Source organism: the organism of the source record quoted next, unplaced genomic scaffold (assembly GCF_019419815.1).
Source record: "Pyrus x bretschneideri cultivar Hongxiangsu unplaced genomic scaffold, Pyrus_bretschneideri_v1 Contig48, whole genome shotgun sequence".
NCBI classification, from domain to species: Eukaryota; Viridiplantae; Streptophyta; class Magnoliopsida; order Rosales; family Rosaceae; genus Pyrus; species Pyrus x bretschneideri.
This window is the reverse complement of record NW_025999785.1, coordinates 1-14,137: the sequence shown is the minus strand read 5'-3', so window position 1 is coordinate 14,137 and position 14,137 is coordinate 1. Positions and strand designations below refer to the sequence as shown.

General features: G+C 37.3%; 2 protein-coding genes across 3 annotated transcripts; one reads left to right on the top strand and one right to left on the bottom strand.

The window, feature by feature from the left end:
* Positions 1 to 11: 11 nt before the first annotated feature.
* Positions 12 to 3,459, top strand: LOC103951942 (putative metallophosphoesterase At3g03305). 2 transcript variants are annotated; one of them, XM_048568437.1, is made up of 5 exons: positions 12 to 483; positions 634 to 875; positions 1,118 to 2,419; positions 2,498 to 2,680; positions 2,990 to 3,459. In XM_048568437.1, the coding sequence occupies exons 1-5, from the start codon at positions 156 to 158 to the stop codon at positions 3,104 to 3,106; spliced, it is 2,172 nt and encodes a 723-aa protein (XP_048424394.1). In that variant the 5' UTR covers positions 12 to 155; the 3' UTR covers positions 3,107 to 3,459. The 2 variants fall into 2 exon arrangements, with proteins under 2 accessions (XP_048424394.1, XP_048424393.1); XM_048568436.1 differs by having other exon boundaries at positions 1,118 to 2,680.
* Positions 3,460 to 3,687: 228 nt separating this feature from the next.
* Positions 3,688 to 11,335, bottom strand: LOC125470039 (probable E3 ubiquitin-protein ligase ARI8). The gene is made up of 15 exons (XM_048568438.1): positions 10,847 to 11,335; positions 9,533 to 9,657; positions 9,182 to 9,287; positions 8,969 to 9,059; positions 8,232 to 8,404; positions 7,599 to 7,703; positions 7,188 to 7,276; positions 6,431 to 6,538; positions 6,111 to 6,201; positions 5,914 to 6,003; positions 5,181 to 5,228; positions 4,915 to 4,986; positions 4,742 to 4,841; positions 4,540 to 4,666; positions 3,688 to 4,425 (listed from the first exon to the last, which is right to left on the bottom strand). Exons 1-15 carry the CDS (start codon positions 11,027 to 11,029, stop codon positions 4,155 to 4,157), a joined length of 1,779 nt encoding a protein of 592 aa, XP_048424395.1. The 5' UTR covers positions 11,030 to 11,335; the 3' UTR covers positions 3,688 to 4,154.
* Between the last annotated feature and the right edge of the window lie 2,802 nt (positions 11,336 to 14,137).

Sequence of the window (14,137 nt, the reverse complement as noted above, 5' to 3'; positions counted from 1 at the left end):
GCGATGACTCGGTCATTGGTGTGCGTCTTCTGTTCTGTTTCCGAATCTCAGCAGTGCAGAGTGAACAAGACCCAGCAAATGAAGGCAATTGGGCGAATTGGGGTGAGCGGAACTGGAATATTCAAAAGATTATTTATTTATTTTTGAGGAACAAGATGGGTGGTGGGTCGAGTGGCATTCTGATGATGGTGTTTTGGGTTATAATGCTCTGCCACTGCCTCCCTCTATATCTCAATCTCGATCTCAATCTGTATGCGGTAGCAGTACCAACGACTGAAGAATCCGAAGAAGAATTCCAACAACAACTGAGGAGGGCGGTAGATGTGAAGGGAGGCCCCGACTCAATTGTGTGGGTGGTTCAGCTCTCTGATCTCCATTTCAGCGTCCACCATCCCGACAGAGCTCTCGACTTCAAGGATTTCGTGGGTCCCGCCCTCTCCTTCATCAACCCTTCTCTCGTCTTCATCACCGGTGATCTCACAGGTCTGTTTTCATATGTCATCACATGGATGATGGGTGACGGGTGATGTATGAAATGAAACATATTTAGTGAATACTAATATTCTCAGTCACAGGCATAGTATTGATTAGTGCATACTCATGTTTGGATTTTCATGTATAATTATTAATCAGATGGAAAAAGCAAGGATTTGTTGACAATGAAGCAAAATGAGGACGAGTGGCTGGAATACCACAACGTCATGGAGGACGTCATCAAAAGGAGTCGACTTGACAAGACCCTCTTCTTTGATCTCAGAGGAAATCACGACAACTTTGGCGTCCCACAGCTCGGCGGCTCCTTTGATTTCTTTTCAAAGTATAGCATCAGTGGCCAGTTGGGCAGAAGGCGGAATGTCAACAGTGTCACTCTTCAGGTATTATTCCTCTCACTTTCAGACTCTCAGTTTCAGAGAGAGATGCTTCATATCTATATGTCATCGTGTATTCAATAACTCAACTCAACTTGTGTGCTTAGTTTACCCAACATTCAGTTCAACTTTAATGTACGTTCCCAATTCCCATGCTTTGATCACAGATGCTACCGTTCCCTTAAATGTTTGTTAATTCAAAAGCTTTTCGTCATTTCCCCAACTTTACGCCTTTCATTTCCATCCAGACTGGTGATCGGAAGCATCTCTTTGTTGGAGTCGATACCACAATGTCTGTTGGTTTACGAGGTCCAACTAATCTCTTTGGGCATCCAACTGATCAACTATTAGCAGAATTGGATACACACCTCTCACAGTGGGACTCTAGATCACAAGAACCATTAAGCAAGATTTCCTTTGGGCATTTTCCTCTTTCATTCTCAGTGACCTCAAACTCTGGGAAGAGCCTAAAAGATATATTCCTCAATCATTCCATATCAGCTTATATATGTGGGCATCTGCATTCTAGGTTTGGCAGAAACTTGAAGAGGCGCCATCAGTTGAGTCGTCACTTTTTATCCTTGCACAAGTTTTTCCAGCTTAATGTACACCAGCCCTATTTTCATAGTGCTGTTAACTGTTCAACTGAAGCCCCAGCCGCCAAAGAGTTCTGGGAGTGGGAGATGGGTGACTGGAGGAGGAGCAGAGCCATGAGAATTTTGGCCATTGATAGAGGCCATGTTTCGTATGTTGACATTGATTTCAAGTCAGGCACCAAAAAGACTATCATATTGCCAACTTTTCCCCTGGACTCACGGTTCATGTCAACATCTTCATCCCATCACGAGTATGAATGTCATGATATGGTCCCTTTATCTTATGGCACAGTTAGAGCCCTAGTGTTTTCTGTTTCTCCAATTGCATCAGTTACGACTAAGATCTATGACTCAAGACCTGGATTTCTCAATCTGGTATTTGAGGCACCCATGCAAATGATTGGGGATAACACCTCCAGGGGAGATCTTTATGTTGCTCCATGGAATCATAGAGCCTTTGAGGATCCAGTCCCAAGCAGATATTGGTTGCAAATAGAAGCAACAGACTTCATGGGCAGATCAATTTTATCTGATTTGAGGCCGTTTTCTGTTAATGGCCTTACTACTATGACTTCATGGACCTGGAAGGAATTTATGGTCATGGGTTGTCAATGGGATGCCTTGTATTACCCAATGCTCTGGTGTGCTGTATATTTCATACTCTCCATCCTCCTTATTCCAAAAGCTATCCTCACTTTCTCAGTTAGGCATTTCACTTACAAGAATAAGGGCTTCGTTAGTGCTGTAGGATTGGTTTTTCAGGAGCTCTGCAGGCTTCCCGTAGCCTGGTTTGGTTTTTTAGGATACTTGTTCTACCTTATATTATTCCCCTGGTTTACTGGGCAAGTTTTCACGGACAGCAAGGATAAAGGATACATGACCTATATGGGGTGGGTGGTCAAATCTTTCAATCAGAAGGGAAAACATGAGTATGTTGGATCTCCAGATGTAATGGTAGTGGTTCTTCCACATCTCGTCTTTGTGGTTTTTCCTGCTCTTTTCCTGACTGCTGCTTTGGCTACTGAAAAACAGATCTATAGGGAGCATTTCCTCTCTGTTACAGGGAAGAAAGAAGATGACTATGGTCCAGAGGAAAAGAGATCTTTATGGTACGATTACTCAGGTAATAGGAGATCAAATTCTGGTGTTGGAAACCGGTGGATTCGAAATGTACTTTTGGTTCTTTGCTTAGCAGTTTGTTGGAAGCACTTTATGGTAAGGTTTCTTTCACTGCCCCCCATTTCTGCTTAAAATATATGTCGTAAATATGTGAATACTTTTCCAGACTTTTTAAGATAATGGAGGCAAGAGAAGTGCTTGGAACCTTGCAACCACCATTCTGAAACGTTGCGAGGTCTCCAAACTGAATTCTCTTGCTTCTATCGTCCTGGGAACCATATTGAAGTAATGACTATGAGGGCATAAATCAAGATGCATCTTTTGTTTTCTTTGTAATCAGTTTGCATATTGTACTTATGTATGTTGTACTTTGGTTTCTATGTTTCTTTTGTCTCTGGATTGCAGAATTGCAGGACTCTCATCAAAGCATATGAGATGAATCCCATTCTCCATTTTCCAGGATATAGCCTAGCAATTCCACTACTGTTGGCTTATACTGCCTACAAAACCAGGAGTGTATAATTACCACGCGCGCATTGCAGGCAGCAAAATTCGACTCGCATTTCTTCAAGTTGTATCAGCATTCCTTGTTGCTTGCCAGTAACCAGGTTAGGGCGGATTCATTCGTGCAAACTTGGGTTTGGGTCAGGTGACAAAATAAGACGACCGGAAAATTGGTGCTTTGAGTCTTAGATGTCTGTCAGGGCAGGTGCATTTGTACGTATGGGGTTGGAGATGACTTGTGTTGGGAAAGCAGGCAGCCCTAGGCCCCTACCTAGCTAACACCTAGGCCACGCTAGGGATATATTGTACTTTTGTAACTTGGTTGCTTCTAAGGAGGAGGGATTTGCAATTCATCTCTCTTTTGCATCTTATGATACGTGAACTTGCTGAAGAATTGATCTTGTCAAATACCGTTTGATACAAAATTCTCTGTTAATCTTAATTCAGTCACAACAAAGCCGATATTTTAGAGCATCATAAGAACAAGCGCCGGATGTAACTTCAGTCAGAACGCAAAATCCAAATCGCCGTATATTTGGATTTTACTTGCACAATGATACAAGAAAACAATGGAAATTAAAGAATAGTTCAGAGGGAAATTGGAGCGAAAGGAAAACCCAAAGGGGATTTCGTTCGATAACATTCAAGATGAGAAAAATAGGTAGATAAATAGTACGTAACTTATTTAATTTGCGCAGGCGCAGCAGGGGACTAGTTCACTCTTGCAAGTTACAACCACCACCCCCGACTTTTTTAAATATTCAAACTTTGCTACAATTTTATCAGCAACTGATTAATGACATGAAAATTACAGATCCTGGGCATTTGCATCTGCATGAATCAAGACAGCCACGTAAATGCTAGGAGAACAACAGGAACTATATACAGCTCATGTTCCTATAAACAAGCAAGACAGTCTCTTCCTCCCACCCTTGTTATTTTGTGCATCCTCCTCGCACTTGCAATCCCAACCCGCCAGGCCAATTCTCCGCTGCAATCTGCCAGCCAAAGAGGCAAAACCAAGGCTTCCACAACCGATTAGGCCAATTTGCATAGGAAACACAAGTTACCGGCGCTGTTGACACATCTGGCACACACTGGCCGACCTGACATTTGCAAAGGTGCAATGTTCACAGGACCAGTGGCCTAAATCGTCAATGTTTCTACTCAAACCACTAGACTTGGATGTTGAAGCCTTGCCCCTCCCACCTCTTCCCTTACTTGAACCTCCCAAACACTTTGAGCTTACTGTCCTGCTGCAGGCACCATGGGAATCCACATCTGACAGACCATTCTCCAGAGCTCGAACTAAATTTTCAAAGTAGTTTCGAGTCACGCTGTTTTCATTGAAATTGACCGTAAATCAATAAACTGAAAAGTTATATCCTTGTAACCCGAGTCAACTCGTCCAATCAGAAAACTATAGCATAATATCTTTAGTCGAACATAACCTGGTCAATCCAGCAAGTTTTGTGCGGAACTCATTGAAATCTTTTGATGGGTCCTCATCATTAAGGTAGACTTGTAGCTCCTTTTCTGCACATTGATGAAGCCGTTCCAACCCAGACTCAGCTTCACCTGCAGAAACAGATATTAATTAGGACAAAGCAACATGATGCATCGCCTCTCTTCAAGCTTGAGAAAATGACATACCTTGCAAGTACTCAAAGAACTGTCTCTTGGCATGTTCATGCTCCGGTAGATAATATCCATAAGCATATGTCCATTTTAGTACTCGCCTACATTCAACTATCTGAAAATAGAGAAAATTTACTAAGAAAAAGCAAAACACTCTTGGTAGAAAAGTGTGGTAACTTGTAGGGTACCTGTAGCCAGGCCTCTGTAATGAACTTCAGCTGTGACTCAGGTTGGCACTGGATATCGCTCAGCTTCTCAAGCTACAATAACAACATCGACAGTATACTTAAAAACGCTGAACAGAAAACAGTAGGTGGAGAAAATTGTACATATATAAAATACACTGCACCAAGCATAAACCCAGGAACACAAACTACACAATTGATATTCACATCAATCACCTATACCAGAATCACTAACCAAGAAAGACCTGATAGTAAAATGTTTTACTTACATGCACAGTTTGCATCTGCTGCAAATCTGCAAGTGCTTTTTGCCGGGACTGCAGTGAAGGAAAGGTAAAAAAAAAGAAATTAGACTCTAACATAATGTATTTTATTAAGTATAGTAGATTGTCATGAAGAACATGTATTTTGACATTATTAGATACTATTTTATACCCCAGCAAAGAAGAAAATAGAAACTGCTAAAGCATCAATTTAAAAAATAAAAACATCTGCACATGCACAAAAAGCCTATGATAAACATCAAGCAATTGACATTAAGTCAAAGAAAGCATCTGCTAAAGCATCAAGGAGTAAGCAAATAAGTCAAAGAAAGCCACATGACTTGTTTTATTAAAAAAACCAACCAACTTTAATAACTAATTGACATTTCCAACAATGAGCAAACATCAATACTTCAGAAAACTGAACATAGCAAGCATAATGATTAGTTGTCAACAGATTTGTTGCCTACAAGTTTGTAACGTGTGTAGACATCAGCAATGTAAAGGAAATATATAAACTTGTCTTCTGTACGTGTTCATGCAGAGTCACATTATGTATGTATGACTGTTTACTACCGAGGTAAAACATAGCTAATAAGTTAACTGAACTTGGCTCATTAAGAAAGATGCCTTTTAGATAGTTAAACATTAGGAACTATGTGCATACATGAGAACTTCAGAACCCTGATATCTGAGTGATATCAGTTTTACTAAATTCTTAGGCAAACTAGGTACTTACCGATTGATTGGTTGCCCATCTTTCATAATAATGAGTGTACCTCTCCAGAGAGTTCTTGGCCATCTCTCTTCGTTTCTCTGCCTCATCATACTGTATATAACAATATGATAAGAATCATATAATATGGCACAAACTGAGTTAATAGCTTGAGAAAATACACGACCATCATAATAGATATGCAAACTACATTAACATACCACTCCCTCCTGCTTTGCTGTCTCATAACGGTTACATGCATAAAAGCCACCCGTCCTTTCACCATGGTCCGACCACGCACCGAGGCAAAGCCTGAAAGCATGTACTACATGTATCAGTGTTCTAGAAAGATTTTGTTTTCTCCTTTTGAGCAGATAGTGTTCAAACAAGGCGCATGATGACATGAAATCAAGCTTTGACATAAGAAAGTTATGCCTTTGTAAAAAACTAGGAAAGGGGCACAAGATATTAAATCATTTTTCAGATGATTGCTATACACAGGAAATCAAAATGCAAAAGGTAGTGTTCCTAAAATGCTTACCAGCAAAACTCAAATTTACAAGGTGGTGTGCAAGTGATGTGCATACAACCTTGGTTTTTCTCAATCGGCCGTTTGCACTTTGGGCAGGGCTTGGAATTAGCCAATATCCTGAAATCCATCAATATAACTTTAGTATTTTGAGCTAAAAACAATAAAAAAATATTTTGTGAAGCTGCTATTGATGACATGTGCATCAGAGAGAGATAGGCCCTCAAGGAAATTTTTGAAGACTTAAGTCTTCTTTTAGTCCATCCCTGATGTAAACCTGACTGCCTATCTTTCTGTGGCTATACCCGTCAAAATATTTTGAACTAGGAACTGGAATAAGCACAATTTTGTCCAAACTATAAGCTTAACATGCAAACGTTGATATATTTTACTACAATATTTTAGGGAGTCATCGAGAACCCAGCTCCCAACTTGTAAAGTCCATACTAAGGGGACCATTACAGACCTTTTCTTTTGGCCGGCACCATCCCACACTTCAACATTGGCATTTGCGCACTGCCTAGCTACAGGATTGTCATGTAGATATGACATCAAAGTGGATATCCAGGATTCCAGGATAAGGTTTGGACATGTCTAGCAATTATTATGGTAGGGACTGGCCATGCTTTAATCAAACATTACTTGGGTTCAGCACATAGATTATTTTCCCATCATCCTATGGGACCTGGAGAAGTCCAATGTTCACATCTGATCACTATTCTCCTGCTTTATAAGGTTACTATTCCGCCGATAACTAATGCTTACGTACCAATTCATATTTTCAGATTCTGCACTATTCTTCATTATCCATTTTGACACAGTGCCGCAATCAACGGGACGATGAGCTTCCTCAGTACACTGCAAGGTCAAATTCACATGATGTAAATGCCATGAGCACCTATGAAGCACAAGATAACTTCATATGAAGCACCAAGTGGTATTATACAATGCTTAAGGGCTCATATGCAACATAAAACAAAGCATAAATATAAAACAAGAAGAAAAAATAACAAGCCATGTATATATGCATCATTACAACACATATCATATTCTAATTTTTGAAGATTTCTCACATTGCTGCATCATATCATATCTTTATCCTGTACGCCATACAAAATGCACATACATGCAATATTCAACGAAGATAAAAACTATATGTGAAAAATTCAAAGAGACTCACATTCCAGCAAAAGCTATATGAACAGCGGCAGGTAACATCATAGCTTCCACCACCAACAATAAAATTTATAGCATAATCACAGCCTGGAGCAGGACACCATTTGGTCTACAGAGAAACATCCATGAAATAATAATGGTCAACAAAATATTGAATGAAGGCTAGTAAAAAAATACATCCAAATGCAAAATATACATTTAAAACCTTACAGAAAATCCATAAAGTCATGCATTACCTTGCCCTGGTTGTACAGAACAACTAGGGCAAGGCAATGAAGTTGTACAGAACATAAATATTTTTCTGTAATCACTTGTCAGAAATGAAGCAATCTTTAAGTTTACTTCTAAGCTGCCACTGCAAAACATTTCTCACTCATATACTGTTAACTATGACGTCACCAAGTCAACTGCATGTCTAGTTTACATAAAACACTAGTACCGAATTTAAGATGGGTCAACTAAGGCTAATTGATCAACTCGCCAACTAGAATGGTTCTACTTGTTTTTAATCACTATAACCTCAAATTAATTAAACGTTTGGCAAGTAAGAAGATATAACGGCTAAGGTTTTGCATTTATTTTGGGAGAATAGACAAATCGCTGATCATTGTGATCAAGGATCGAATCGTGGGATTACCTTCCTATTGTCTTCAACATAAGATCTAAGAAAGTAGCGCGAATATTTCTCCTTCTCTTCATAGGAAGCCAAATCATTAATCATATCTTGGAAAACAACAGCACTACAAGATGGATCCGGACAGTGCAACATCAAACATCCAGGGCCATCATTAATGGCCGTGCCAATATAGCCTACAAGACATGGAAAATGATAAAAGAACGTAAGACAAAACTCAAAACTCATTTGGAAACAATAACAAGATGAAAAAATGATATATATATATATATATATATATATATATATATTTGTAAACTTCAGATTACTGGATACTAGATGACAGAGACGTAAAAATACAAAAATTGTATCCGCAGTACAAGAAACGGAACTACAATACATATAATACATCTCTTTATCAACACTCATAATTTACACGTATTGCTCCTAGAAAATGCTATATATGATGGGAAAACAAAGACCCACTAAATGATGACAAAAGGAGGACCGGTCTGGCCTTTTATGTGCAACCATAAAGTCACTAACACAGGTCTTGCACAAATGCAAGAGATCCACATGTATTGAGGAACCTATAAACAAAAGTTTGACTAAATTGCTGAACATACTTTTCTTATATTACAGCATTCTCCTTATATAAACGCATCCCTGGTGATAATAGAAAAGTGAAAAAATCATGCACACTACAAGTTCAACTTTTCCATGGAAGAAAAAAGAAAAAAATATATGACATTGTATCAAACCTGCCCAGCATGAGGAACAAAAAGGATGACCACAAGCTGCAGCATGCATCTTATCATGAGGATAGGTCTCAAAACAAATCCCACAATTAAGCTGTTAAAAGACAAAAACAAGTTATCAAAGCTGTCAGCAATAACAACGGTTTGGAGGAAAAAAAAAACTTTGAAGCAAAAAATGCCCAAACTTGATGACATACGAAAGCAGGGACTGCTTACTTCACTTGCATAAGGGTATTCAACAACTGGTTTCTCGGGCAAGCCAACAGCCCTGCGAACCTTTCCTTCATCTGCAAACCACTCATCATGTACTTTACTGACACTCCTGTGAGTATGAAGGAAGTATAGGTTCATTAGAAAATCCAGAAAAACAATGCACCATTGTATACAACTTACCAAATAAATGCACACCAAACAAATTGAGCAAGGTATAGTGGAAATTATCTGACAAACTAAATTTGGTTCACATAACCGAGGTATCCATTAGTAAGAGTAAAGGCAATCCATGTCAGCATGTAAAGAAATTAGCCAAATAAGCAAAGAAAACAAACATTGGAGACAGCAATTTACCAATTATAGTAGCGGAGTAGTATGCTAGCTGCAACTTTTAGAATAGAAAGCACTGTAGATATCCTCACAATATCCTCCTCTTGATGCTGACGAATGTCAGCCTCTGTCAAAACGGTGTAGTTTTGCTGCAATAAAAATGTAACGAAATTACAACAATAATGAGCGCCGCAACTAACTGATAAACTTATTTTTGGCCCATAGACAAGCATCCAAAACTCCTAAATTAAAGATCCATACATACACTTAGTAAACGAGATTATATAATGCAATAAAATAAAAAAAGCGAAAATAAAGCAAAGATATCACAGCCTAGTAGAGTTCATTACAAATTTCCAAAGTTTGGAATTCGTGTGTAGAAATCCACTAACGAGTTTCATGTAAGGTGCAAAATTTCAATTAGTATGTATCAGTATCTTAAACTAAAAGACTTTTCTCATCTTTAGACACAACAATGAGAGCACACAACATTCTGCGATATGGATCAGTTTTAGCTTTTACTTGTTCCAAGATCCAAATGCTTCAAGAGAAAGGCTACCAAATCCCTGGAGTTCACCGAAACAATGAACAACCTTCAAAGGACCACAAAGATAAAAAATAAAAAATTAAAAGAAAAAAGCCCCAATCACTTCAACCATGGTCAGCTACCAATCAAATAAATACCAAATTTCTCTAATAAACATAATTGGCTTTATCCACCAACAAAAGTCCCTGACTTTAACAAATCAACTAAAGTGCCACGGGGGGGGGGGGGGGGGGGGGGGGGGGGCGCACGTGCCCGAGGCCTGAACAAAAAAAAATTACAAATCAAGTAAACAAAAGAAAAAAACACCAGATATAGTTTACCCACGATCTATGCAAACTCTTTTTTGTTAGGAATAGCAGCAACTACGGAAATCCTTCCTTGGTAACTCTAGCCCAACTAACCCAAATATCAAAATCAAGGATTGTTAACATTATAACGAAGCTAATAATTCTAGCAGAATTAGCATTTCCACAGTACAAGTAAAGGCTCCGACTTTTTAAAACATTCCCACAACACGAACTAAATTTACATTTCGGATAAATCAATGAAATCTAAGATCAAAATCAGCAACACTAACATTACCACAAAGCCGAATACAAAAAAAAGAAGAATTTTTTTATGATTAGACCCAATATAAAAATTAAGCATATTTAACATATGGACAAGTACTAAAAGGGCTCAACTTTGAAAACCCAGAAGAAGCATGAGAATAAAAAATCAATTAACCAAAATCATTTCAAAGAAAATAAAAGAGAAGATATGAAATTGTGATAATTGAAGAGAAAAGCCACCTGGTATCGATGCGAGGCGACATCATTGGAATCGTCGGAGTCGTTGTCGATGAACTCGTAATCAGCAACTCCAGCGTCGTCGCTGTCCATAGCGCCAGCTGCATCATCATCGCCGCCACTGTAGAAATCGTCGTCGTCGTCATCGTTGGCGTCGAGCATGTCGAACTCTTCGTCCGAATCCATTTCTTGGATTTCTGACCAAAAGGATCAAAACCCTAATTGGGAATCAATCCTAATTTGCATAGGACCGACGGGGATTGGGGGTGATTAGATTAGAGAAAGAGAGGGGGAGTGGCAGAAATGGAAATCAAAGGAGAAGGGAGCGTGAAAGGGGGAAAGAGAGTGTGAGCGTTTTTTGTGGTTGACTGGTTGATTGGTTGATTGAAGAAAGGGAAAGAAAGAAGAAAGGATTCAGAGGAGATGGAAATGGAAATGGAAATGGAAATGGAGAGGAAAATGTTGCTTTTCATGATGACTGGGATGGCCACGGTAGGGGGAGAAATAGGAACTCTTTGCCGAAAGATGGGCAGGAATTTCTAGTCAAAATTTCTCAAAATTATTACAATTCATTCTACTCAAAATTTCTTAAAATTGTTACAATTCATTGTTTATTTATAGAACTTCATATTTATAATTAAAACTTTTTATATTATAAATCATCATATAAAGATCAACTTTACAAAAAATCAATTAAAACTAAGATCATTTGGCCATCAAATTATTTTAAAACAAATGAACGGTTGACCATCAATCTATTTAAAAACAAATGAACAAAATTGGTAAAAGTATTACGAACTGTCTATGCATTTGCTACAATAGATTGATTAAACAACCTTAGTTTTTATTTATTTTTTGCAAAAATGATCTTTACTATGTGATTTATAGTATGAACGATTATGATCATATGTACAAAGCTATGTGATTAAAACACTAATTGCGCGTTTATGTAACTGTAATGAAAATAGGATAAATTGAATTGAGGGGGAGTTGAAATGAGAAGTCAGAATCGGATTCCTATTGAAGCTGTTTACTTAAATGTTCTAGAATCGGAATAGAAATGACACTAATTCCATAAAACTGTTTACTAATTAAGCAGAATCAGAATATAAACCAGTATGATTACTAAAATGCCTTTGTCCCAAATCAAATATTTTATATACTTTTTTATAGTAAAATTTGATATAATACATAATAGTAAGAAAAAAAATTAAATTGTTTTTTTATTTCATAGACACACTAAAACGCTTTTGTTTATTTTTTTTATAAATTTAAGTATTTACTTTCATGTTTAAATTTTCTCGCTCAAGTTGTATTTTCATATCTTCGGCATATGCATGGGGTTGTGCATAATGTAAATGAGCATGAAAATTAAAAAAAAAAAGTAAGGAGTTGTGCATAATTAAACTAGGGTTAATGGGTTTATAAAGGATAATTTTGGAAATAAAAAAAAGTAAGTGATGGCGTAAAGGGAACAAAAAGATCATTCCAATTGCCCAAGCAATCAGGAATTGAATTATCATCTACATCTAAGGAATCAAATTCCACCAATACAAGGGATTAAATTACAAAATTTGTGTGGGCCCCACTGCTTTTTTGATTCTTCGATGTTTGGTAAACACCGGAGTATTTCATAATCGGAATACAATTCTACATTTTCATTCTGATTACGGATACGTAAACACATCCTAAGAATTTTGAGTAGAAATTCCTACTCATTTTTGAGTAGGTAAGTATGGTTCGAGAAATAAAGGTAACATTTTCTTTTTTATTTTTGGAACTACAAAGATAAATCAAATTACTATGCATTTTTGTTTGTGTAAATTCTCCCTTGTACTGCCGCTTAGTAAGATAGATTTTTTGTTAAGTAACAAGATGTCAAGTTCGACTTTTATCGTGAATGGTGACTAATGAGTCACTTGGTAGTATTTCAACCGCCTCAATGACTTAAAATTGTCCACAAGAGGGAGGTGTTTAGTAGTATTACAATAGATAAAAAAAACACAATACAATACAATCAAGAGAGATTATATTCACATACCTCAAATTATTTCTTAACTCTTTTAATATATATATATATATATATATATATATATATATATATTATCAAGTGGTAGTGCTGTGCAGATATCAAAAAATATTAAAAAAATAAAAATATATGAAAAAAGTAATTTGAGGTGTATGAATTTAATCTCTCTACAATCAAGTTAACCAATTTATCAACCATAAATTTTATCCACGATAAACATGAAGGAGTTCTTCTCATTCAAATTGTTCATTTTATCTTATAGTAATGGTAAACTTTTATGAACCATCTTTTGTTTATGTGATTGGACATATAGTAACTACTTTGGCTATCCATTGCGCATCATCTTTTGTTACTTTTCTAATAGTGTCATATTCCCAACCAAAAAAATGAAGTCTACCAGCTCTCTTTCTCTGCTAACCCTGGCAGCAAATTTGATACAAAGCTGTGATATTATTAGTGTTATTGATGAAAAATAAACTATTTTTCACAAACGTGTACATACAAATATAAAAGGAAATTGAATTCCTCACAAATAGATATTGCACACACATTCACTTATGCCCTTTGTCATGACATAAGTAGAGAGGTCTTTGTCATTTGGTTAGCATAAATTCATGATTTGAAACTTTCGTCACCTTGAAGCAAGCTTTTGTTCTCCGCCGAGTTCTTCAAAACCAACCACCCCCAACTCTAAGTCTCTAATGCATGTTCTTTGTCTCAGTTTCCCTAACAAATAGACAGCATTCAATTTCACTACTCAGACAAATTAGACTCTCCCTTAGCATGTCCGAGAACACGAGATACGGATACTGCATCCTGCAGCTATGCGCTGATTTGGCTGCCAAGAATACGCAGGATAATGGATACAAGGAAACTTATATATCTAGCTATCTATCTATATACATACACACATATATTGTGAGTTCCACTACAACAAATTTCACAAATTCATAGATATCTGAAACCTATATCCGGTTGGAAAATAAAATTTACATGGACATTATTGATATGGAAGTTATGACTGGTAAAGCCAAATAATGACAGATGAGCACAAGATTGGCTTTAGGGGTAACATAATCATACAGTTGCTGCCTTGAGAGACAAAAAGTCTGAAATCTTGTTTGTGTAAAAATCTGGTTGTATGGAGTTGTCGGGATTCTGAAGCACCGGTAAGGTGGTGACGCCTATCACACACAATGGAAAAAGCCTTCCTTAGCTAAATACAATCCAAAATGAAGTAAAAATTTGGCCCAAGTAATGCAGAA